This window comes from Dromiciops gliroides, chromosome 1, assembly GCF_019393635.1.
Source record: "Dromiciops gliroides isolate mDroGli1 chromosome 1, mDroGli1.pri, whole genome shotgun sequence".
NCBI classification, from domain to species: Eukaryota; Metazoa; Chordata; class Mammalia; order Microbiotheria; family Microbiotheriidae; genus Dromiciops; species Dromiciops gliroides.
The window spans coordinates 77,570,808-77,594,353 of record NC_057861.1 but is presented as its reverse complement, the minus strand read 5'-3'; the positions used below and the strand labels follow the sequence as shown (position 1 = coordinate 77,594,353).

At 41.3% G+C, this 23,546-nt stretch overlaps 1 protein-coding gene across 5 annotated transcripts in view; it reads right to left on the bottom strand.

Annotated features, from left to right (window-relative positions):
- Positions 1 to 23,546, bottom strand: part of PPP1R16A (protein phosphatase 1 regulatory subunit 16A) — a 116,020-nt gene that overhangs the window by 39,934 nt on the left and 52,540 nt on the right. For 4 of the 5 annotated variants that reach the window (XM_043978100.1, XM_043978099.1, XM_043978102.1 and 1 more), the window contains exon 2: positions 13,864 to 15,550. In XM_043978100.1, the coding sequence (XP_043834035.1) occupies positions 13,864 to 14,242 (379 nt within the window). In that variant the 5' untranslated portion in view covers positions 14,243 to 15,550. Of the gene's footprint in view, positions 1 to 13,863; positions 15,551 to 16,458; positions 16,484 to 23,546 lie in introns of all 5 variants that reach the window. The other variant, XM_043978101.1, reaches the window with a different exon arrangement.

The window sequence follows — 23,546 nt, the reverse complement described above, 5'->3', positions numbered from 1 at the left end:
TATCCCCAGCACTTGGCACTATGCCTGGCACATATACTCTGATTCTCAAGGGCACCTGTGATTTCATCAATTTGGGAGTTGCCTGCATTGATGAAGACTGGATTCATTCATGCCTGCCAATCCTATGTGACACTTGTCCATATGCTCACAAAAGTCAGCCACAGGGACTCTATCCAAGGCACTATAGCAAGTATTCTTAACCTAGGGTCTGTGACCCTGTTTTTAAGACATTTTAATAACCATATTTCATTATACTTTGTTTTCCTTTGTAACCCTTTGCATTTTATTTTATGCATTTAAAAACACTATTCTGAAAATGTGTCCGCAGGTTCGCCAAGAGGGTCCATGACATAAAAAAGTTTTAAAACTCCTGTGCTAAAGGTTTTCTTTGTTTTCTCTTGACATTGGAACACTCTGGCTATCCAGCTGTTATCCCATATCACTGCCACATGACTGGTTCATCTTCTCTTCCTATTGTACAATTCCTTAATGACATCCTTTCTTCCTGTTCTTCAGGATTCTTCATTGATTATATGTTGTAAACTGCTCACACTCTCCATATGCTTCTCCATTACCTCCTCTGTAACATTTGTTTTTAGTTCTTCAAAGGCAGCAGTACTCCATGTCTCAATGACATATAGCACCATCAGTAAAATGTAATATTGAAAAAAACGGTTTGCTTGTTTGTTTGTTTTTTCAATGAGAAGCTTTGGGTCAGTAAAATAGCTTTGCAATTTCTTTCTTCTTTCCTTTTTGATTTTTTCAATTAACAAGTATTTATTTTCTCTGCTTCCCACCTCCTCAACTGAAAAAAAAAAAACACCACACAAACACAAACAAAACCCTTCAAACAGTTAACAGATATTCATAGCCAAACAAATCCCCATATTCATAGCAAAACAAATTCCCTCAATAGCTACATCCAAAAATATATGTCCCATTCTGCATCATGTTTATCACCTATCAAGAGGGTGGTAGCCTGCTTTATCACTGGTCCTTTAGAATTTGGTTGGTTACTGAATTAATCAGAGTTCCTACACTTTTCAAAGTTATTTGTCTTTACAATGTTGGTGTTATTATACAGATTGTTCTCCTGGTTCTGCTTAGTTCACTCTGCCATCAGTTTGTTAGTCTTACTACATTTCTCTGAAACCACCCCTTCCATTACTTCTTGTCACACAATAGAATTCTATTATATTTATATACCATATTTTGTTCAGCTATTTCCCAATTAATGGGCACCTCCTTATTTTCTAGTTCTTTGTCACTACAAAAAGAGCTGCTGCAAATATTTTTGTATGTATGGGTCTTTTTCTTCTATGATCTCTTTAGGGTACAGGTGTGATAGTATGATACATATAGTTCTGTGACATTTTGACTTTGGGGGCATAGTTCCTAATTGCTTCCTAGAATGGCTGGACCAATTCACAGCTCTAACAATGCATTAATATGCCTATTTTCCCAAGTTTTGCAATTTTCTGAAAAAATCTGGTCTGCTATCTTCCTCTTGGTTCAATGCTGGACTCAACTCATTACTTTATATACAATTATACACACTTTGATAAGCCAAGCTCTATAGGGTGTGTATCCAAATGCAAGCTGAAATATGAGCAACATTATTCATATATAGACTCTTTCCCATATGGATGGACAGATCAAATTATTTTGATTACAGGTGATTACAGTGATTACTAGTCTCTCTGCAATGTTCAGGAGCTCGATGTAATCAACACAATGCTATCTAAAACCAGAAATATTTTTAGGACCTTATCATCTACAACCCTGCTTTCCCCCTTTATTTTGCACTGGATCTCCCCCATCACAGTAAAGAACATCTTTGGTGAGCTTATGCCTGAAGTTTGTAATCAGCTGGTCATTAAACAGGATTATTTCAGTTATATTTTCAAAGGAATATAGAATGATCATGCTGTCTTGATGTATGGATGGAACATATCTTGTTGTAAAAGAGCCTGTAATGGGAGGAGATGGGAGGAAGAGAAAGCAGATTATTTTTGTTTACTGAAAAAAACCAACCTTTAATTTTCTTTAAAAAAAAAAAGAAAGAAAAAAATTGAAAAGCCTATAATGCAGTTTTCATTTTTTACTGAATCAAATGCTTCTTTCTCTTTGGATGGGCGGGTGGGCAATGTACAAACTATAAGCCAATGGAATCTTATATTCTCTATATCTGTCAATTAATGATAAAATGGTAAAGATGGGGTCTGTTGTTGAATATTGCTTATGAAAGTGCTTTTTCCCTACTCTTACCCTCATGGAGGATTCCCTGCATTTCATGTATAGATGACTCTCATAAAGATTTTATATGGACGAGGGAGAAGACATATAGTTCAGTAATTACTGATGTACTTTTATATGGATCAGTAGTTAATGATGGTCCTTCTAAATCTTTTCTATTTTTCTTCTGTCATTCCATTTTTATCTTTAAATGTGCTTGGAGTAACTCTGTTTAGTTGTATATTTTGTCAAGTTTCTCTCCACTGTTTCTCTCTACTTTATGAGACAATACTTCTCATCACTCTCCTTCATAAGATTTATAAACAAATTTATATTTTAGCCAGATATTACCTTTGACAACCATATCTCTTCAATTAGCAAGTAAGAATTTGCTAATAAAAGCATTTCCTGGGTTCTTTTGGTCTCCTTGTTGTAGCAATTAATTTATATTGGTTAAACTTCTAAATGAAATTATTATTGTTGGTGTCAATGTAATTTCTGTGGTCCATTTCCCATTTAAAAACTTTTAATTACCTCTTTAAATAATTCAGATAGCAGGTAATTAATAAATGCCTGTTGATTAATAAAATATATCATAAAATTGATGTAGGGACAAAAAGGTAAGAGATGTCATATAGGGCAGCTCATGCATTCTATCAGTACACAAGTAACATCAAGAAACCTAGAGGAAGACTTCTAAGACACTGGGTAGACCTCTTGAAAAGGCCTTACAAGTGCTGCACAGAATGAGGTGTTGATGGGTCTTGATCTGCACGTCTGGGAAGAGTACTCATGTGGTAAGATGACAGATCATTTTAAGTGTACAGAATTAAAGAACTTAGATCCCCATTATCTCAAATGAATCTCATACAAAATTATATTTTGAGTGTTCATAAACAACTTCATCTGATTATAAAGCATCAGATGAAATAATACTTTAAGTATTATAATTCAACTCTGTGAGCCAAATTTTAGGAACAAAAACAAGATGGTAAAAAGATTGATAACTAGGTCATAAGAGGACTGTTTTAGGTATGAGGAATGCTTAGCCTGAGGAAGAGAAGACTGGTGGGTGGGAGAGAGAAAAGAGGCTACTAATATACATGAGTTAGAAAGGTTTTCATGGAATCACGTTATCACATTATCTCACAATTGGAAGAGACCTCAAGTTATCTAGTCCAGAGGTATCAAACGTGCAGCCTTCAATACAGCCTTCAACATTTCCGAGTGCAGCCTGAACCAGATTAAAATATAACATGGAAATATTTAACAAAATAAATAAAAATGTGGTTAATATATTATTAATAATAATGATAATAATAAAACATATGGTTTTCTAAGTCAATATGCTGCCCACAGGGATCCTTATGTATGGTTTGGTGACCTTAGTTTCTATTTAATTTTGACACCACTGTACTAATCCATCCCACACTTGAAAAAGAATACCTTCTACAAGACAGAGGCATCATGGTAGAGTGGAAAGTTAGGAATCAAAGGGCACGAGTTCAAATTCCACCTCTGAGTCTTATCACCTCTACAACCCAGGACATGTCATGTAACCTTCCTCAGCCTCCCTTTCCTCATTTGTAAAAGAAGGGGGTTGGACTAGGTGGACTCTGAAGTAACTTCTAATTCTACATTTATGATCCTGTATCCAATAAAACCTCCAGTGAAGTGCAAGCCGTTCTATTTTGGGGTAAATCTATTGGAAAAGTTTTCCTACTATGAAGACTAAATTTGCCTCTTTGCAACTTCCACCCATTGTTCATAGTTCGTTCCTCTAGGGCAAAGAATATAAACACATAGCCTCCGAAACATGAGAGCTCTTCAAATACTGAAAGACAACTATCATGTCCCTTTAACTCTTCTCTTATCCAAGCCCTTCAATCTATGTTCTTAGGGCATGAGGCACCTCACCATAGTGGCTGTCCTCTTTTAGATGCTCTTCAGCTTATCGAGGTCCTTCCTTCCATGTGGCATCCAGAACTGAACATGATAATCTAGATGTGGTCTAACCAGGACTGAATGCAACAAGACTATCACTTAATGTAGCCTAAGATCATATGGGTTTTCCTGGCTGACATATGACAGTGTTGAATCATAATGAGCTTTCATTCCGCTAAAACTCCCAGGTCTTTTTCTGAAGAAGGCTTGTCTAGCCACATCTCTCCCACCTTGCTTTGTGAATTTGATTCTTTTGAACACCAGTATAAAAGTTTACAATTATCCCCATCAACTCTTATTTTATTAAATTTGGCACAGTGTTTTGGTGTTGGAAAAATCTTTTTGGATCTTGTCATAGAATATGTGTTAATTCTCCTGGCTTTTTGTCATATCTGCAAATTCGATAAGCATGTCAGCTATGTCTTTGTCAAACTGATAAACAGCATGAAGCCAAGTACAGATTTGTGGAGCCCTCCACTGAAGCCCTCCTTTCAAGCTAATATAAAACTAAGAACTATTCTTTGGATCTTGCCATTAAATAAGTTCCAGAATCCAGCTATCTCTATGTAGTATGATCTAATCCACAGCTGCCCATCTTTTCCACAAGAACAGCATGAGAGATATCAAAAGTTTTATCAAAATCTAGGTAAACCATATTTAAAACACTCCAGTCTAGCCATCCTGTCAAAAATAATTTGTTTTTTTCTGGTATAACCCATTCTTCTCTTCTCTTTCTCTTCTCTTTTTTTTTCTTTCTTTTTTTTTGGGGGGGGGTGTGTGAGGCAATTGGGGTTAAGTGACTTGCCTAGGGTCACACGGCAAGTAACTGTTAAGTGTCTGAGGTCAGATTTGAACTCAGGGCTGGTGCTCTATCCACTGTGCCACCTAGCTGCCCCAGCATAATCCATTCTTGATGGAACTATTGATGGCTCTTTGTATATATTAATTGCTTTATTTTCAAGATGTTCACTGATCATTCCTTTAATAATACATTCTAAAATTTTATGATGAATCAAATTCAAGTTCACAGGCCTATAATTTGCAGGCCCCATTTTCTTCCCTTTTTTGAAAAGAGGGACAAAATTTATCCTTCTCTAATCCTGAAGTAGCTTCCCCATTACTCATAATCTTTCCAAGATCAATATTAGGCTGAAATCATATGTTAATTCTTTGGGTTTGCTAGAATAGCATTACTCTATCCTGAGCATATATATCACAGTAGTCTTTTGTTCTGTGCTAAGTACCACAATTTAGGAAGGGCATTGATAAATAATGTCCAGAAGAAAGCCATCAGATTGGTGAAGCTCTCAAACCCATGTCACAAGGGGTTCAGGTGAAGGAAATGGAGATATTTAGAATGGAGAAGAGAAAATTCAGAGGGATCCATGAAAATGATCTTTAAGAATTTAAAGAGCTATAAGGTAGAAAACAGATTGTACTTCTTTGGTATGACTCGAGAGGGCAGAACAAGAAACAATGAGAAGAACTTATAAAGAAGCAAATTTAGGCTTGGTATTAAGAGGAATTTCCTAATAACTACAGCTATCCAAAAGTGGAATGGGCTACAAGTAGAGACTGACTTACCACTTGTTGGGTACATCCTAGTGGGGATTAGTCTTTGGTTGGAAAGGGATGGACTAGATGGTTGCTAAACTCCCTTCCAATTTGGAAATTCCATGCTTTATGGTTAGTTCACCTGAGCCTTATGATTTGAACTCATCAAGGGAAGTTAGGCATTTTCTATTACTTTCTATTACTTTCACAGTTATCTTGGGTATCATTTTTTTTCTGTCATTTACAATCAAAAGACAGATTGTTTTCCTTGGCAGAGATAAAAAGAAACAAAGTAATTGTTTTCCATTATTACCTAAACCAAAACTTCTTTTTTTTTTTTTAGTAAGGCAATTTGGGGTTAAGTGACTTGCCCAGGGTCACACAGCTAGTAAGTGTTAAGTGTCTGAGGCCAGATTTGAACTCAGGTACTCCTGAATCCAGGGCCAGTGCTCTATCCACTGCGCCATCTAGCTGCCCCAAACCAAAACTTCTTAAACTGTGGGTTGCAACCCCACATGGGGTCACATAAATGAATGTGGGGGCCCCAAAAAAACTTGGCAACAGCAAGAGGTTATGTATACCTAGTTCATATACCTATATGCTTGGTGTGAAGTAAAAATTTCTTGGGTGAAGAGGTTGTGAATAGAAAAAGTTTAAGAAGCCCTGGTCTAAACCAGTCAAACAAATAGAAAAAAGGGGTGAGAGGGGGCAGCCAGGTAGCATAGTAGATAAAGCACTGGCCCTGAATTCAGGAGGATCTCAGTTCAGATCCAGCCTCAGACACTTGACACTAGCTGTGTGTCCCTGGGCAAGTCATTTAACCCTCATTGCCCCACCAAAAAAAAAAAAGAAAGAAAAGAAAAAGGGGTGAGAGACTAAATCATATATAAGGATCTCTAGCCATATACTGACTTATAAAACCATATAATAACATTATCTATAGTCTACTATATTTTTATTCATTTAGTTAAATATTTTCCAATTACATTTTAATCTGATTTGACCTGCACTGGGGAGTATAATGCCTAGAATGAGTGTTTGACAATTCTGATCTAACCTATCCCCAAGTAATGGTACTATTTCTTTTCTTTAATTTTCCTGTTTTCCCCAATACAGCTTAAAAAACAAACATCTTTTTGTTGTCCATAGTTTTCTTTCCTAGTCCCAGCCCATTCTGGGATTTCATACTCCTAACACTATTCCTACAAGGATGTGCAAAACCTCTGTATTTATCTTCCCTTACCTACCTTTGCCGCCATCCTCTGCACATCAGTATATCAGAGGGGAGTGTTGAATATGAAGTTAGGAAAACTTGGGTTCAAATCCCACCTCAAACACTTACTAACTTTGTAACCCTGGACTTAACTCATTTAACCTCTCTGAGCCTAGGGTCCTCATTTTATAAAATAGGAATAATAATAGCAGCTATGTCACTGGGTTTTAGTGAGGATCAAATCAGATAATCTATGTGAAGTGCTTTGCAAACCTTAAAATGCTAAGTATAAGCTATCATTATTATTATTTTGTTGTTGTTGTTACTGTTCAGTCATTTCAGTCGTGCCCAATTGTTTGTGACCCCATTTGGGGTTTTCTTGGCAAATACTGGAGTTGTTTGCTGTTTCCTTCTCTAACTTACTTTACAGATGAGGAAACTGAGACAAACAGGGCTAAATGACTTACCCAGGTCATAGTGTGAGGCCAAATTTAAACTCATGAAGACAAATCTTCCCAATTCTAAGCCCAATACTCTATCCACTGTATCACCCAGCTGCCTGAATTATTATTACTGTTGTTACCATCTTTTAAAAATCAGAGTTAATTTATGTGCGTTCACAGTAGTCTCCTTAGACACCTTTCTCTTATTTTCCTGATTGGAATTGTTTTTCTCTATAGCTTTAGCAATTCATTCTTGAGATGACCATAACTGGTAGATAACTTTTAGACCAGGGAATCCTATTTATCCTTTCTCTGAAACCTCTGAAATTTTAAGATGCACATCAGACTCTGCTTGGCTTTCCTCTAACACAAATTCTAAGATGGAGTTGTCTAGGGGGGCAGCTAGATGGCGCAGTGGTTAAGCACCGGCCCTGGATTCAGGAGTACCTGAGTTCAAATCCGGCCTCAGACACTTGACACTTACTAGCTGTGTGACCCTGGGCAAGTCACTTTACCCCCGTTGCCTGCAAAAAAAAAAAAAATTATAAAAAAAGATGGAGTTGTCTACCCTCAACAACCAATTCCTTCCTTGTTGGTGGTAAGAGTCAGATAAAGAAAAATAAGTCCCCTATGGTTCTTCTGCCCTTTGAAGAATGATGAAATAATGAAGAAGGCTCATGTGCACTGCTTTGGAAGAATTATATTTGGGAAGAGGGATCAGACATTTTTCTGTTTGGGCCCAGATGGCAGAACTCAGAGGTACTAGTGATAGATACAGAGGCAGATTTGTACTTGCTTTAAGGGAAAACTTCCTATTCAGAACTATCCAGAAAATGGAGTGAAAGTGAAGGCTAGATGATCACTTGCTGGATATATTATAGAAGGGATTTAAAACTATTCAGGGGGCAGCTAGATGGCGCAGTGGTAAAGCACCAGCCTTGGATTCAGGAGTACCTGAGTTCAAATCTGGCCTCAGACACTTGACATTTACTAGCTGTGTGACCCTGGGCAAGTCACTTAACCCTCATTGCCCTGCAAAAAACAAAACAAAACAAAAAAACTATTCAGGAGGAGGCAGCTAGATGGCGCAGTGGATAGAGCACCAGCCCTGGATTCAGGAGTACCTGGGTTCAAATCCGGCCTCAGACACTTGATACATACTAGCTGTGTGACCCTGGGCAAGTCACTTAACCCCAATTGCCTCACTAAAAAAAAAAAAAACTATTCAGGAATGCATTTGATTAGACAATGACTTCTGGGATTCTGGAATTCCATGACTTAGTTCAACATTTTCATTTTATGGATGGAAAAAATAATATTTTACTTTATCTCCTGTTTGACGTATTTGAATTGTTTCTCCAAATAGACTATAAGGTCCCCAGAAGCAGGAACTCTTCTCCTTTCCTTGCTTCTGGAATAAGCCTGAACGCATTCCTGAGTACTATGTGCTCAGTGGGGCCTTTCTAAGCTTCATCTGGGAGAGTAAAAGACAGAGAGCAGCTGCGCGGGTCCATGTTCTGCTCCACACTGCCTACTACACTGCCCAGAGTTACGTGGGGAATAGCTTCCAATATAGAGCACACTCTGCCTGGCCTTTCTTCCAGTATCTTTTCTGTCACTGACCCTTTCCAAATCAACAAATGCTTCTTTTAATGCCCACCCAGGACAAAAGCCCTGTATTCATACAGGTTTTCTTGTGGGGTTCTTAAATGTTCCCTCTTCCTAAGGCCTCCTGCTCCCTCTCAGTCTCCAGGTTTCCTCTCATGGATGATGGGGCCTGGGCCTTGTAATGCTGAGACAGCGCAGCCCAGTGGATACAGTGCTGGTACAGTGCACTACTGGTGCTGGGCTCAAACACCACCCCCAGCTGTGTGACGTCACTCCTTTTCTGGGATAATAGGAATGATGATGATTCCTAGAATACCTGCCTCGTGGCACCTGTCTCAAGTGACATAAATATGTTCCACATACTTTGCGAATCTTTAAAGAAAGGCTATCATCATCCTCTTCTTCCTCCTCTTCATGACTAATAAATCCTATGGAACAGGAGGGTAGACACCATTCAGAAGTGTCCTCTGGAGGCTTTAGGAATATCTCTAACATTAGGATCCTCACAGCAGGGACGATCAACTCACACCCTGGACTTGAGGGACCTCTAGGACTAGAATTACTAAGGGAAATGGCAGTGAAACTGTCCCCTACTGCCTCTTCTCAAGCTTGTTGTGAAGAACAGAGGGACCTGGGGATTGTGGCCTGTGACCCAGGTGATCTGGAAATGCTAGGAAGAAAAGAACTGAGCAAACCCTTGGCATTTTGGTTGAACCTGTAAAAAATAGAGAAGTGTGAAAAGCAGCCACATGAGGCAGAGCTAAACCTGCCCAGTGAAGAGAAATGCAACTCCCCTTTGGAGATTACATTTCTATAGTGCTTTAAAAAGGTTTACAGGGGCAGCTAGGTGGCATAGTGGATAGAGTACCACCCCTGGAGTCAGGAGTACCTGAGTTCAAATCTGGCTTCAGACACTTAACACTTACTAGCTGTGTGACCCTGGGCAAGTCACTTAACCCCAATTGCCTCACTTAAAAAAAAAAGGTTTACAAGGTACCTTCCTCACAACAACTTCTCCATGCTGCACTCTGGACTTCCTCCACCAAGCCCCAAGGTGGAGACTTTTATCCTCCAACCCCCCTTCAGTCTCCTTTTATGTGTAGTCTTCCTCCATTAGAATGTAAACTCCTTGAAGGCAAGGTTTATCTTTCTTTCTACTTATATCTGCATTCCAGGCCCTTAGAACAGTGCTTGGCACACAGTAAGCCTTTAATAAGTGCTAGTTACTGTGGTAAAAGTTTTTTAACAGTCGGTTAGTGAATACGGAAAGGACCACCCTTTCGGGGAGGATACCGACGGCCATGCACGGGCTATGCATGTCAGCCCGGCTGCTAAGCACTCCACTTCCGGGGTGCGAGCTTAAAAGGCAAGGAGAGAACGGAAGTAGGATCTCTTGCCTGCTCTCCTGGTCCAATGACTGGCGCGACACACAGACAGACGCGAACTGGAGTTAGATGCGGCCCAACTCGCCGTTAGCAGCACGTGCTTAACTCGGCTCTCTCTCTCCCCCCAAAGGTGGCCTTGGGCTTTTGGTGAGTTTTATACGGAATATAGACTAAGCTTAGACTTAAGACTATTTGGTTTGTATTTCTACTTTCCTATCCCTCTAATCAACATCACCTGGTAACTTCCACACAATAAAAGCTCTAACTAGAAACCAGAAGCTTCTTCCATTTACTAGTCTGGGAGATAAATTAAGGGAAAGATTAAAGAGGGGAAATTAATGCTCTAGTATCCAATTTTAAATCTCACATTACTGACTTTACTGTACAAGGAATACATACAAGGCTTAGGAAAAGGAAATGACTCACCCAGAGTTACGCTGGTACTGCTGCTACTGCTGCTGCTGCTACTGGTAATGGTGGTAATAGTAGCAATGGTAATAACTAGTATTTATATAGCATCTAAAGGTTTATAAAATGCTACAAATGTCTCATTTTATCCTTACAACAATCCTGCTATTATCATTTTATCATCAGATGATGAAACTGAGGCATACAGACATTAAGTGACTTCTAGGGTCATACAACAAGTATCTGAGGCAGGATTTGAACTCAGCTCTTCCTGACTACAGGTCCAGTTCACTAAATACTTCACCACCTAGCTGTCTACTATATGGATAGTAAATGGCAAAGCTAAGACATGATCCCGTACTCTCATTCATACTCTTTCTGGTATGACATACTGACTGCCACCAGTTATTTCTCTCCTGTTTTCATATTCTAGCCCTGCCCACAATGACCCTCTTCCCCACTCAGAACAGTATTCAGGCTGCTGCTCTGCACATGAGCTCTAAAGATGCTCAGAACTAAGGAGGGAGTTCACAATGATCTATACTGGACTGATGCAAAATTGTATTTGTGAGAAAAGGCAAGCCTCAGGGACATGTCTGGCTCACCAGTAACAAAAGACCTTCATGCCTGGGAACCTCTCCTCATAAATGGCGGTAGCAGTATGGTAGAGACCCAGGTCCCTAAGTAAGATGACAGAAGTAAAAACCTGACCCAAAAGTTCAGCAGGAGTAAATTATACATGCTGTTCCCTTTCTGGGCCCTAAACACAGTGCATACCCGCTGTGGAGCGTCTCTGCAACTTTTCAAGCTGTGAAGGAGATTAGCCATTTGCGAGTGCCATATAGCACGGCACCTTGGTGCTATGGGCCATAGGTTGCTGACCCTCCTCAAGCTGCCATTCAAGGCATTTCACAGAGTGACCCCACCCAACCACACCAGCCTTATCTCTCCAGGCTTCCGGGACACACCCTCTCCTCCAGTCAGGCCAAGCTTTTCTTCACAGTTAACTGAGCCCAAGCCCTCGTCAGTCACTCATGCCCTCCCCTATCTCTATCCAATACAGAAAGATAACAATCCAGCCTTCCCTTAGGAAACAGATGTATTTGGCAAGTGACTTTCTGCATTCTAAGGGCTCACCCAGCTCATCTCCTGGACAGCCGGGCCTACGGCGATCTCGCCCCTCACTGACGTCGTGAATAATACAAAAGACTGCTTCGGCCCGTGTACCGCAGGCCTTGGGCGTACAACACTGGTTCCTGCCTCATAGGGCTTGACTCAGAGGAGTTTGTCTTCTATCCCATGAGGACTCTAGCACAGACTAACAATTGACATTTGCTTTCTAATTACTTCATGGATATTAATGTTTCCTCTCCAACAGGCTCTAGGTTAGGACTTCAAGTCTAGAAAAGGCCTGGGTTTGGGGCGGCTAGGTGGCGAAGTGGATAAAGCACCGGCCCTGGAGTCAGGAGGACCTGAGTTCAAATCCAGCCTCAGACACTTGACACTTACTAGCTGTGTGACCCTGGGCAAGTCACTTAACCCCCATTGCCCTGCAAAAAAAAAAAAAAAAAAGTAGAAAAGGCCTGGGTTCAAAATCCTGCTTTAAGACACTTCCTAGCTGTGTGACCCTACACAAGTCACTCTATATCTCCGTGCCTCAGTTTCCTCATCTGTAAAATGAGAAGATTAGACTCAGTGGCCTCTAAGGCCCCTGCCAGATCTAGATCTAAGATCCTATGATTTGTGTTCTTACTTTATATAAGGTGTAGTGTAAAAGAAAGAATACTAGAACAAAAATTACTAGGCACAGGCTCTTGGGCAAGTCATTTCTCCCTCTGTAAAAGGAATGGGATGAACTTGATGATTTTCACATTCCCTTCCTGCTCCTAACATGATGAGTTGAAACTTCTAAGTTACTATCAAATTATCACTTTGCATGGGGCTGGACAGAGAGTAAGAACTCAAGGAATACTGAAAACAGCTCTGGATGTGAAGTCACCATGCCACTTAACAGCTGTATGACCTTAAAACAAACCCCCTCACCTTTGGGGACCTCAGTTTTCTTATCTGTAAAATGAGAGCTGGATCAGATGACCTCTTGGGTCCCTTTCAGCTTTCAATCCCATGAATCTATGCTTGTTGAATTAAACCCTAACAGTACAGCTCAAAGGGTACTGTGCTGGCAAAAGCCGAGGACATGGCTACAACTAGACTGCTTAGAGAAACGCTATTCTCCAGCCCCACTCCTGTTTTAGACACCTCTCTGATTAAGGTGGGGGCTAAAGTGTCAGTACATATGCTCCTGTCTCTGAGTAGGAGGGCCATGGGAGAACAGCAGCTGTTCTGGGGTAAACCCTCTGAACTTTTTCCTCCCCCTTTCATTGCACAAAGAGTGACCATAAATTATATTTAAATATAGGGTTGTTTTTGTTGTTGTTGTTGTTTTTGGCAGGGCAATGGGGGTTAAGTGACTTGCCCAGGGTCACACAGCTAGCAAGAGTCAAGTGTCTGAGGTCAGATTTGAACTCAGGTCCCCCTGAATCTAGCTGCCCCTAAATATAGTTTACAAAGTACTCACAACTACTCCATGGAGAAATAACAAAAGCATCATTATGCCCAATTTGTAGATTAGAAATCTGAGAAACAGAGATTAGGTAATTTAGAATCCAAGGATCATAAATCAAAAGCTAAAAGGGACCTCAGAGACCATCTAATCCAACCCTCTCATTTTACAGATAAGAAAACTGAGGCCTGGGAATTTTAAGTGACTTCCCCAAGGTCACAGAGATGGTAAATTTCAGAAATGGGAACTGAACCCAAAGCCTTTGCTTCCAGGGCCAGTATTCGCTATGCTGCTTTCTTGGGGTCATACAGCTAGTATGTGGCAGAACAAGGATTTGAGCTGAAGATCAATGTTCTTTCTACCAGACATCTATATGTCCCTCACGTGGCAGGAGCTCAGGAAAACAAGCTGCATGCCCTTATGTGATGTTCTGGCTCACTCCCACTCCACTCAGGGAACCACAGGCCAGAGCCCTGCATAGAGACACTATCCCCAGGACCCTTCCCTTACCTTCTTCTAGGTCATTGCGTGCAGCTGCTTCCAGCAAAGTGATACTTGGGGGGAAGAGTACTCGTTTCTCCTTGCTTCCAGCAGTAGTTTTAGACTTCTTTTCTACACGGCCCTTCTTGCTCTGGGCCTCCTTCTCAGCCTGGGCCCACTTCTTCAGTTGTTGGGCCCGCCTCTTCTGGGCATGCTTAAGCCGTTCTTGGGTGCCCATCCTGCCCACCATGGGCATCTCTGCCAGAAGCTCGAGATGCTCAGCCATGGTGCAGGGCTGCTTCCAGGAAGGGTGGGATAAATCAAAGTAAGGGAGGGAAGGGAACAGGCTAGTCTGGGCCTGGACCCAAGGGATGAGGCTGGTGGCCTGATCCAAGCCCTCCGGGGGCATCCCCTGCCCAGCACCGACTTCTCCTTGGGATCCCACTATAGCTGTTGATCAATTAGCTACTCCATAGTCTGAGCCTTTGGCCCCAACGGCAGGAAACTGCTCCATAGCCTTGAGCTTGGCTCTCAATTGTGCTACCTAGACAAGTCTGTGGGGAAGGCTGGGATCCAGGCAAGTGTATATCCAAGTGACTCAATCCTAGCCTGGGAACTGGTCACTATCTGCCCCACCCACCACCAAACCTCCCTAGTTCTAGTTCCTGAAGCCCTAGACCAGTGTCCAGAGATTGGGGCCCAAGTATTTCTCCCTGTGACAGCTGGAGAAAAGACAGAAGGAAAGGTTGGGCAGGAAATCCCCTCAGTGCCCTGGATTCTCTGGGCTGTCACTGTACCAATTCAGTTCAGTGCCCAAGGCACTGAAGATCTAGGCCTACCCCCGTCCTTGTTCCTTTCTCTCGTCACCTCCCCCCCACAGGGTCAGGGTGCACAGCTGGTATGTGTGGTACACAGCAGGCAGGATCCACTCAGCAGGGAAGCAGTCATTGAGACGGAGGCCAGTCTCAGTCCAGGGTCTGCCACTAATTACCCTGATAAGGAGGCTCCAGCTTCCCAGGCCACTGAAGGGCAGGGGAAGGGAGAACAATCACCAGAAAGTAATGGTCCCTCCAAGGATCCTGGCAGCAGCCCTGACCTCCTCCTTCCAAGTCAGAGAATCAGCAGGTCCAACCAGAGAGCTCCCCATCATCAGACCCTCTCCAACGTTCCACTCCTTTTTCCTTCTCCCACTCCGGGCTTAGTCAGAATGTTGAGCTCTTTCCAGTGTCAGTTTATAGCCCCCATTACCATCATAAACTGATGTAGTGCCAGTGGGACAGCTCCTCCCCAAAGGGAGGGAACAGGAGATCAGCTATCAATGGAGGAAGGGAAGGACATTGTCAGGATGGTATGCTGATGACGTCTTTCTCTGCCAAGCTCTAGCAGCTTCCCCTTTCCAATCCTCTCCTTCCCAAGGCTCAAGACCAGTGCCTGCTCCGTCAAGGCCTTATTGGAGTTAGGCCTGCCAGCTGGTTTCCTTCTTCGTAGTAATTTGATTTGCACAAGTTGTGTGGCTCATGTCCAGCAGAGGAGTGGGCCTCTCCAACCCAAATGCAGGGGAGGGTGGGCAGACAGGTAGACGGGCAGACAGGCAGGCAGTTCAGTGCTAGCGAAGTATCTTAGCTCCTCCCCAGTATAGTGTGGCTGAGCACACACTGCCTTTCGCTGCCCTGCCACCCCACTCACGCAGAAAGACAGGCAGGTGGCTCCCACAGGCCTGAGGAGGAAAGAACAAGGAAACATCAAAGGGGGCATGGAGGGGGAGGGGAGAGGGAAGGAGGGAGGTGTCGTCTCCCTCAAACTGACCTACCAAGTGGTGTCCAGGCCAATATCGACTGACAGACGCAGGTTAGACCTTGGGTAAGATCTTCCTTCCACACCATATAGCCCAGAAGTTCCCCCGGTACTCCCATCCATCCTCATTCCTATCCCCTCATTCCATCAGACTTTCCCTCCCTCTCTACCCACCCTCAACAGAATAGAGAGGGCTCTCATTCAGCAGGAACCTAGGTCATGTTTTCCTGGGGTGGGGCTTAAAATGTTTTCATGGCCTTAAAACCCAACTGCCTGGTGAATGAAGGTCAAACTTCTCACTCCGACACTGACGACTTCCCACAATCTGGATCCAATCTACCCTCCTCAAGTGGATCTTCAGCTAAATGAGAGTACTGGCTGCTGTCTGAATGGGATTCACGCTGTCCCACACTGGAATGTCGGCCTGCTTTCACCTCCATCACACTGCCATCTCTGGACCGAAATCCTACTCATTCTTTAAAAGCAAACTCTGGTGCTGCCTCCTTCATGAAGCTTTCTCTGACTCCCTTTGATGACAGTCATCTCTACTTCATCAAAACTCTTATGACACCTTGTATTTAGTGCTCTCTGTATTATAGCTACTTCTCTCTATATATTGTCTACCCTAACAGACTGCTAAGAGTAAGGAAGGATCTTGTCAAAGACAAGACACAATGTCTCAGATTTAGTTAGTTACTTAATGTTGGTTGAATAAATGAATAAGTAAACAAGTAACAGAATGTTAGAGTTGGCTGAGCGCTAGACTTAGATTCAGGTTAGTCGGTTTCAAATTTTCCCTCACAAAATTGTGTGACTGTACAAATTACTTACCTTCTCAAAGTCTCAGGTTCTTCATCTGTAAAATGGGGATAAAAGTATTTGCACTACTTAACCCTATAGGATTACTGTGAATAGAATGTTTTGTAAACTCTAATGTACTACATAAATAAGAGTTATTCTCCTTATCTAGCCTAGAATCTCAGAGTTGGAAGGAACTTCAAATGTCATTTAGTTCAACCTTCATGAACGATCAATCCACTTTACCATACACTTGACAAATAACCATCCAATCTTTTTCTTGAAGAAATTCTAGTGAGAAGAAACTCACTATCTACCACAGCAGCTCATTTCACTTTTAGACAGCTCTGTCAGAAGTTCTTCTTTGCATGGAGCTAAAATCCATCTTTCTACTACCCCTATCTAGTGTAGAACTAGTATCTAAACAGAACAAATCGAATCCCCTTTCATGTGCCAGTTCAAATACTTGAAGACAATTAGGATGTTTCTCTAAAGTTTCCTACATGCTAAACATATTCAGTTCCTTCACAGAATCCTCACGTGGCATGATCTCAAAGCATGAACTCATGGAACAACTGTAATCATCCTGGTCATGCTCTTCTGGACACTCGCCAGCTTATCAATGTTCTTTCTACACTGTGGCATGTAGGCCTGAACTCAATACTATAGATGTGATCTGAGCAAGGCAGAAGGCCGAGGGACAATCACCTTCCTAGTGTCTCTCTGAGAGGCCTAAAGATGCATTTCAGAAAAGGAAGAGGCGGGGTGGGGAGGGTGGGGGCAGCTAGGTGGCAAAGTGGATAAAGTACCAGCCCTGGATTCAGAAGGATCTGAGCTCATATCGGGCCTCAGACATTTGACACTAACTAGCTGTGTGACCCTGGGCAAGTCACTTAACCCTCATTGCCCCGCAAAAAAAAAAAAAAGAAAGAAAGAAAAAGAAGAAAAGAAAAGGAAGGAACCTGAAAGGGAAACTGGAGTACCAGACTTGATTCAAATGGGTACTTGTAGCAGAAATCAACGGAGCCAACTTCTGGCCAAGATAGCTGCCTCTAGGCCACTGATAAAATGACAAGATGACAACAGGATAAGCCATCCAGCTTACACATAACCACTCCAGAAAAACCCTAAAGTTCATACTTTAGGATCCCCACCTCCTTTAAGCAAAGATTGCCATGTGACCAGAGATAGACAAACGTAACCTGCAAGACTCTTAAGTTGAGAGGCAGCAACATCAGGGTTCCCTTTAGAAAGCCCTGCACTGAGGACTTTGAAAGCCTTAGGGAGCAGTACCAGATAGTAACCAGCCATGGTGCTGACCAACATGGTACAGACAGACTGGGAGAGCAGGGGCTGTTACTTACCACTTTGTCCTGAGATATCAGAAAGGGCCCTAAAGATCCAGTACTTTGAACCTCAAAGATCCAGGGGAGCCTAAACCCAAGAGTTAGAGGTCATCTCTAGAGCTCAGGGGACCCAAGATAAGACCAAGCAGAGCTGATTATTCCATTCACAAGTGAAGGAAGGGATAGACCCTGGATCTGGCACAATGCTGAAATTCAGGAAATGAAGTTGGAGAGATAAATAAATCAAAGAAAACACCCACGGGTATCAATAATTATTGCAAATCTGACTGGGTTTTATCCACAAGCATAGGAAAAATTGTTTCCACAATGGTTAAATGAATACCTAAAAGAAATAGACCAAAAGATATAAAAATGAAATAAAAGAGCTGAAGAAAATAATTGGAAGATGAATAAGTAGCCTAAAAGATAAAGTGGTAGGGGGCAGCTAGGTGGCACAGTGGATAGAGCACTGGCCCTGGAGTCAGGAGTACCTGAGTTCAAATCCGGCCTCAGACACTTAACACTTACTAGCTGTGTGATCCTGGGCAAGTCACTTAACCCCAATTGCCTCACTAAAAAAAAACAAAAAACAAAACAAAACAAAAAAAGATAAAGTGGTAAACCTTCTTCCAAGAAACAAGAATAGGCCAAATAGGAATCAATGGCTCCATGGAATAATAAGAAATATTAGAAGAAAATCAAAAGACTGGAAAAAACAGAAGAAAATTTAAGATAATAGGGATTAAAAAAACAAAACCCAACATATTTGAAAACAAATCAAGAGGAAATTTAAGAATCAATGGACTTCTTGAATGCCCTGATTTTTAGAAGCACTTGGGCACAAGGAATCACAGATGAAAATTGCTCAGATCTATAAGAACCAGAGGACAATGTAATGAGAGAAAGAACTCACCAATCACGTGCTGAAAGAAACCCCAAAAGGAATAGTCTCAGGAATGCCAAAGCCAAAATCCAGAACTCTCATATAAAAAAAAAAATTCCAAGTATCCAGAAAGAGACAATTCAAAAACCAAGACACAGGGGCAGCTAGGTGGCACAGTGGATAGAGCACCAGCCCTGGAGTCAGGAGTACCTGAGTTCAAATCCAGCTTCAGACACTTAACACTTACTAGCTGTGTGACCCTGGGCAAGTCACTTAACCCCAATTGCCTCACTAAAAACAAAACAAAACAAACAAACCAACAACAAAAAACCAAGACACTACAGTCAGGTTCACACAGGATCTAGTAGTTTTGTTCCCAAAGGCAAAAGATAGGGGTTTACAATCAAGAAAAACTTAGTCAGCAACACTGAGTACAATTCTTACAGGGGAAAATACACTTTTAATGGACTTGAGAACTTTCAAGAATTTCTGATGAAAAGACCAGAGTGGAGTAGAAATGCTGAAATGCAAACAAGGGTATGGAAAAACCTAGAAAGGTACTAGAATTTTTTTGACCTTTTTGAAGGAGCTATATGGACAATATAATGCTAATGTTCTGCTAATGTTCTAATGGGGGAGAAAAAATAAGTGTCCCTTCAGAACGTTAATGTCTTCATGGGGTACTGAGAAAGTTCAATCGGAAAAACAGAGGTCTTAGGGTAGACTGGTTCTGAGAGTTTGATGAGGTGAACAAGAGGGAAGGTAAAATAATAAATAAACTAGGATAGAATAAACTAGGATAGAAAGGAAGAACAAGGATGTTGAACTTGCAATTGGCAGCTAGATGGTGCTGTGGATAAAGCTCCAGGCCTAGAGTCAGAAAGATCTGAGTTCAAATATGGCCTCAGACAATAGTTGTGTGACCCTGTGACAGTAACTCTCTTAACCTCAGCTACCTCATCTGTAAAAAGGGGATAATACCTACCTCCCAGAGTTGTTGTAAGGATCAGATGATATAACAACTATAAATGCTTAGTACAGTGCTTGGGACATAAAAGCTATAGAAATGTTAGCTATTGTTATCATTATTATCAACACCATCATTTATCTTATAATTGGGGTGTATTGGGCATTAACTGAACTTCACTCAGCTGTAATGAACAAAGTAGAATTAACATACACATACACAAGAGCTTGATGTGAAAATACATAAAACTCAACAGAGAAACAAGCTTGGATGGGAAAGGGAGGATTAAAAAGAAAGGATAGGGGGCAGCCAGGTGGCACAGTGGATAGAGTACCGGCCCTGGAGTCAGGAGTACCTGAGTTCAAATCCGGTCTCAGACACTTAATACTTAACTACCTGTGTGACCCTGGGCAAGTCACTTAACCCCAATTGCCTCACTTAAAAAAAAAAAAAAGAAAGGATAGGGGGCAGCCAGGTGGCGCAGTGGATAGAGCACCAGCCCTGGATTCAGGAGGACCTGAGTTCAAATCCTGCCTCAGACACTTGACACTTACTAGCTGTGTGACCCTGAGCAAGTCACTTAACCCCTATTGCCCTGCAAAAAAAAAACGCAAAAAGAACAAAAAACAGAATAGAGTATAAACTAATTTGCCTAGCACCGACAGTCCTTTAGCACCCTGACTCCAAATTTATTTAATTAACACTGCTCCCCTTTAAGGGCAGCCAGTGGTACAGGGGCTAGAGTGCCTGGCCTGGAGTCAGGAAGACCTGAGTTCAAATGTGACCTCACTAGCTGGGTGACCCTGGCATTTAACACTATTTGCCTCAGTTTCTTCATCTGTCAAATGAGCTGGAGAAGGAAATGGCAAACCACTCCAGTTTCTTTGCCAAGAAATTCCAAATGGGATCATGAAGAGTCTGACATGACTGAAATGACTGAACGATAACAAAAACTCCCCTTTAACACTCTACAATCTAGCTAAACTGAACTGGTCAGCTGCTATTCCCCAATACTGTGCCACCTTCTCCCAGTTTCATGCATTTGTATAAGCCACCTTCCATGCCTTGAACGCACACCAAATCCAGCTTCTATTCATCAAATCACAGAATATCAGAATGGAAAAAAATCTTGGTACTTGTAAGATAGGCTTCACTTCTGCATCTCTGCAGAAGTGAATAAATGATAACCTAGTCCCAGTGGTTGAAGGCTAAAAAAAATACTTGATCTGAGAAACAGTAGTAAGGTATGTAGTACAGAAATTATCTGCATTTCACAGATTAGAAAACTGAGGCTCAGACAGATAAAGTAATTTGCCCAACAGCTATTATGAACTGGAGCTGGGACTTTGAACTCAGATCTCTGGTTCCCAAATATATGTTCCTTGTACTATACCACGTAGCCACCACACACTAGCCTGGAAATGAGCCCAGGACCCTAGGACCCTAATCTGTCAATCTTTCCAACTGCCTCATGATTACTTCCCTATGCTGAAAAATTTATCCTCCAGAGAAAAGCAATACCAAGAGGAAGTGGGCCTAAATATGGACAATTAATTCCCAATTATAGCAGCTGATGCTGGGCTTGTCTGTGATACCAAAAATAATAAGAGCTTACATAATAGTGTAAAGTCTATAAAGCACTTTATATAGATTACTTACCTTGAGTCTCATAATATGCTATCAAGTTGGTAGTGCATATATTAGTCATTCCATTTTACAGATGAAGAAACTGAGACTCAGAGAATTTATGTGATTTACTCATGGTGACACAGTGGAAGAACTGGAATTTAAACCCAATTTCTTCTAACTTTATGCCTCCATGTATTTGTTCAAACTATCCTATATGCCTTAAATGCACTTTCCACCTATTAAAATTGTGCTCTTCCTCTATGAGTCTACCCTGATTCAACTCCCACTCTCATTGCCTTGCTAGAAATGCTCTCTCCTTTGCCCCATCACATTCTCCCTCATATCTGACTTGTCTGTGCACATGCTGTGTCTCTCTATTAGGTTATAAGCTCCCTGAGAAGAGTGACTGTGCCATTTTTCACGCTAACATCTCTAACAACTAGTATAATGCTTATGATTTGGAGGATGCTTCATAAATGTGCTAAATTAATTTGCTGAATGAGTAATGAAGAAGGATGAGAAACTGTCAAGAATGAGATTTTAGGGGCAGCTAGGTGGCGCAGTGGATAAAGCACCGGCCCTGGAGTCAGGAGTACCTGAGTTCAAATCCGGCCTCAGACACTTAACACTAGCTGTGTGACCCTGGGCAAGTCACTTAACCCCAATTGCCTCACTAAAAAAAAAAAAAAAGTCTTAAAAAAAAAAAAAAAGAATGAGATTTTAGTACAGCAATTGATTCCAGTAAGGAAGAGGAGGAGCTAAAGAGACTAACGTACCTAAGCATGAAACTCACAATAAAATCAGATTTTAAAAGGATATGCAGATTTATAACTATGCCCAAAGGACTATAAAGCTGTGCGTATCATTTGATCCAGCAATACCACTGCTAGGTCTACATCCCAAAGAGATCTTAGGGGGCAGCGAGATGGCACAGTGGATAAAGCACCAGCCCTGGATTCAGGAGGACCTGAGTTCAAATCCAGCCTCAGATACTTGACACTTATTAGTTGTGTGACCCTGGGCAGGTCACTTGACCCTCACTGCCCCACAAAAAACAAAAACAAAAACCAAAGAGATTTAAAAAATACATATATTTATAGCAGCTCTTTTTGCAAGATTTGGAAATCGAGGGGATGCTCATCAATTGGGCAATGGCTGAACAAATTGTAGTATATGGTAATAGGATATAAATGTGTCATAAGAAATGCTGAGCAGGATGACTTCAGAAAAACCTGGAAAGACTCACATGAACCGATATAAAACAAAGTGAGCAGAACCAGGAAAACACTGTACACAGTAACAGCAATATTGTACAATGAAGAACTGTGAATGACTTAGCTATTCTCAACAGTACAATGATCCAAGACAATTCCAAAGGACTCATGATGAAAAAATGTTATCTGCCGTCAGAGAACGAACTGATGTTGTCTGAATACAGATTGAAGCATGCTATTTTTCTTTTTTTCCTTCGATTCTTCTTTCATTCCTCTTTTCTCTTTGTGTTGTTTTACATAAAATAACTAATATGGAAATGTTTTACATGATTGCACATGTATAATCTATATCATATTGCTAGCCCTTTGTGGGGGGAAGAGAAGGAGGGAGGGAGAAACAGAATTTGGAACTTAAAACTTTGAAAAAAATGTTTAAAAAAATTTTATGTAATTAGGGAAACAATAAAATATTATTAAGAAAAAAAAGACATGCCAGAAGGAAGGAAAAAAGTTCTTTATTCAGCATCTATTGTGCTAAATGCTTTACAAATATTATCTCATTTGATCATCACAATAACCCTAAAAGGTAGGTGCTATTATTATCTCCATTTTACAGTTAAGGGAACTGAGACAGACAGTGGTTAAGTGACTTGCCCAGGGTTATGCAACTAGTAAGTGACTATGGCTGGATCTGAAATCAGGTCTTCCTGACTCCAGGCCCAGTGCTCTATGTATCACACCACAGGAGAGATAAGAACAAGTAACTGTGGATTAGCACAAAAGAGTACCATGATCCTATAGTTAGAGTGCTAGGGAAACTAAAGTCAGTTGAGTTGAAGCTTGTAAAATATATTAATAACAATGCTAATGATTATTACTAACAACTTCTATAACTAAGGTTTGCATATCATTTTACATACATTTAACAGGGATTCATTAGCTGGTCTTGCTTGGCTAGTTTGTTCTGATCTACATTTCTATTCTTTAACAACTGTGAAATAGTCTTGATTATGCCTTCACAATTAATTTGGTATGTACTAATGCTAGACCCCCCCTTCATTCCTACATTTTTTATATTTTCT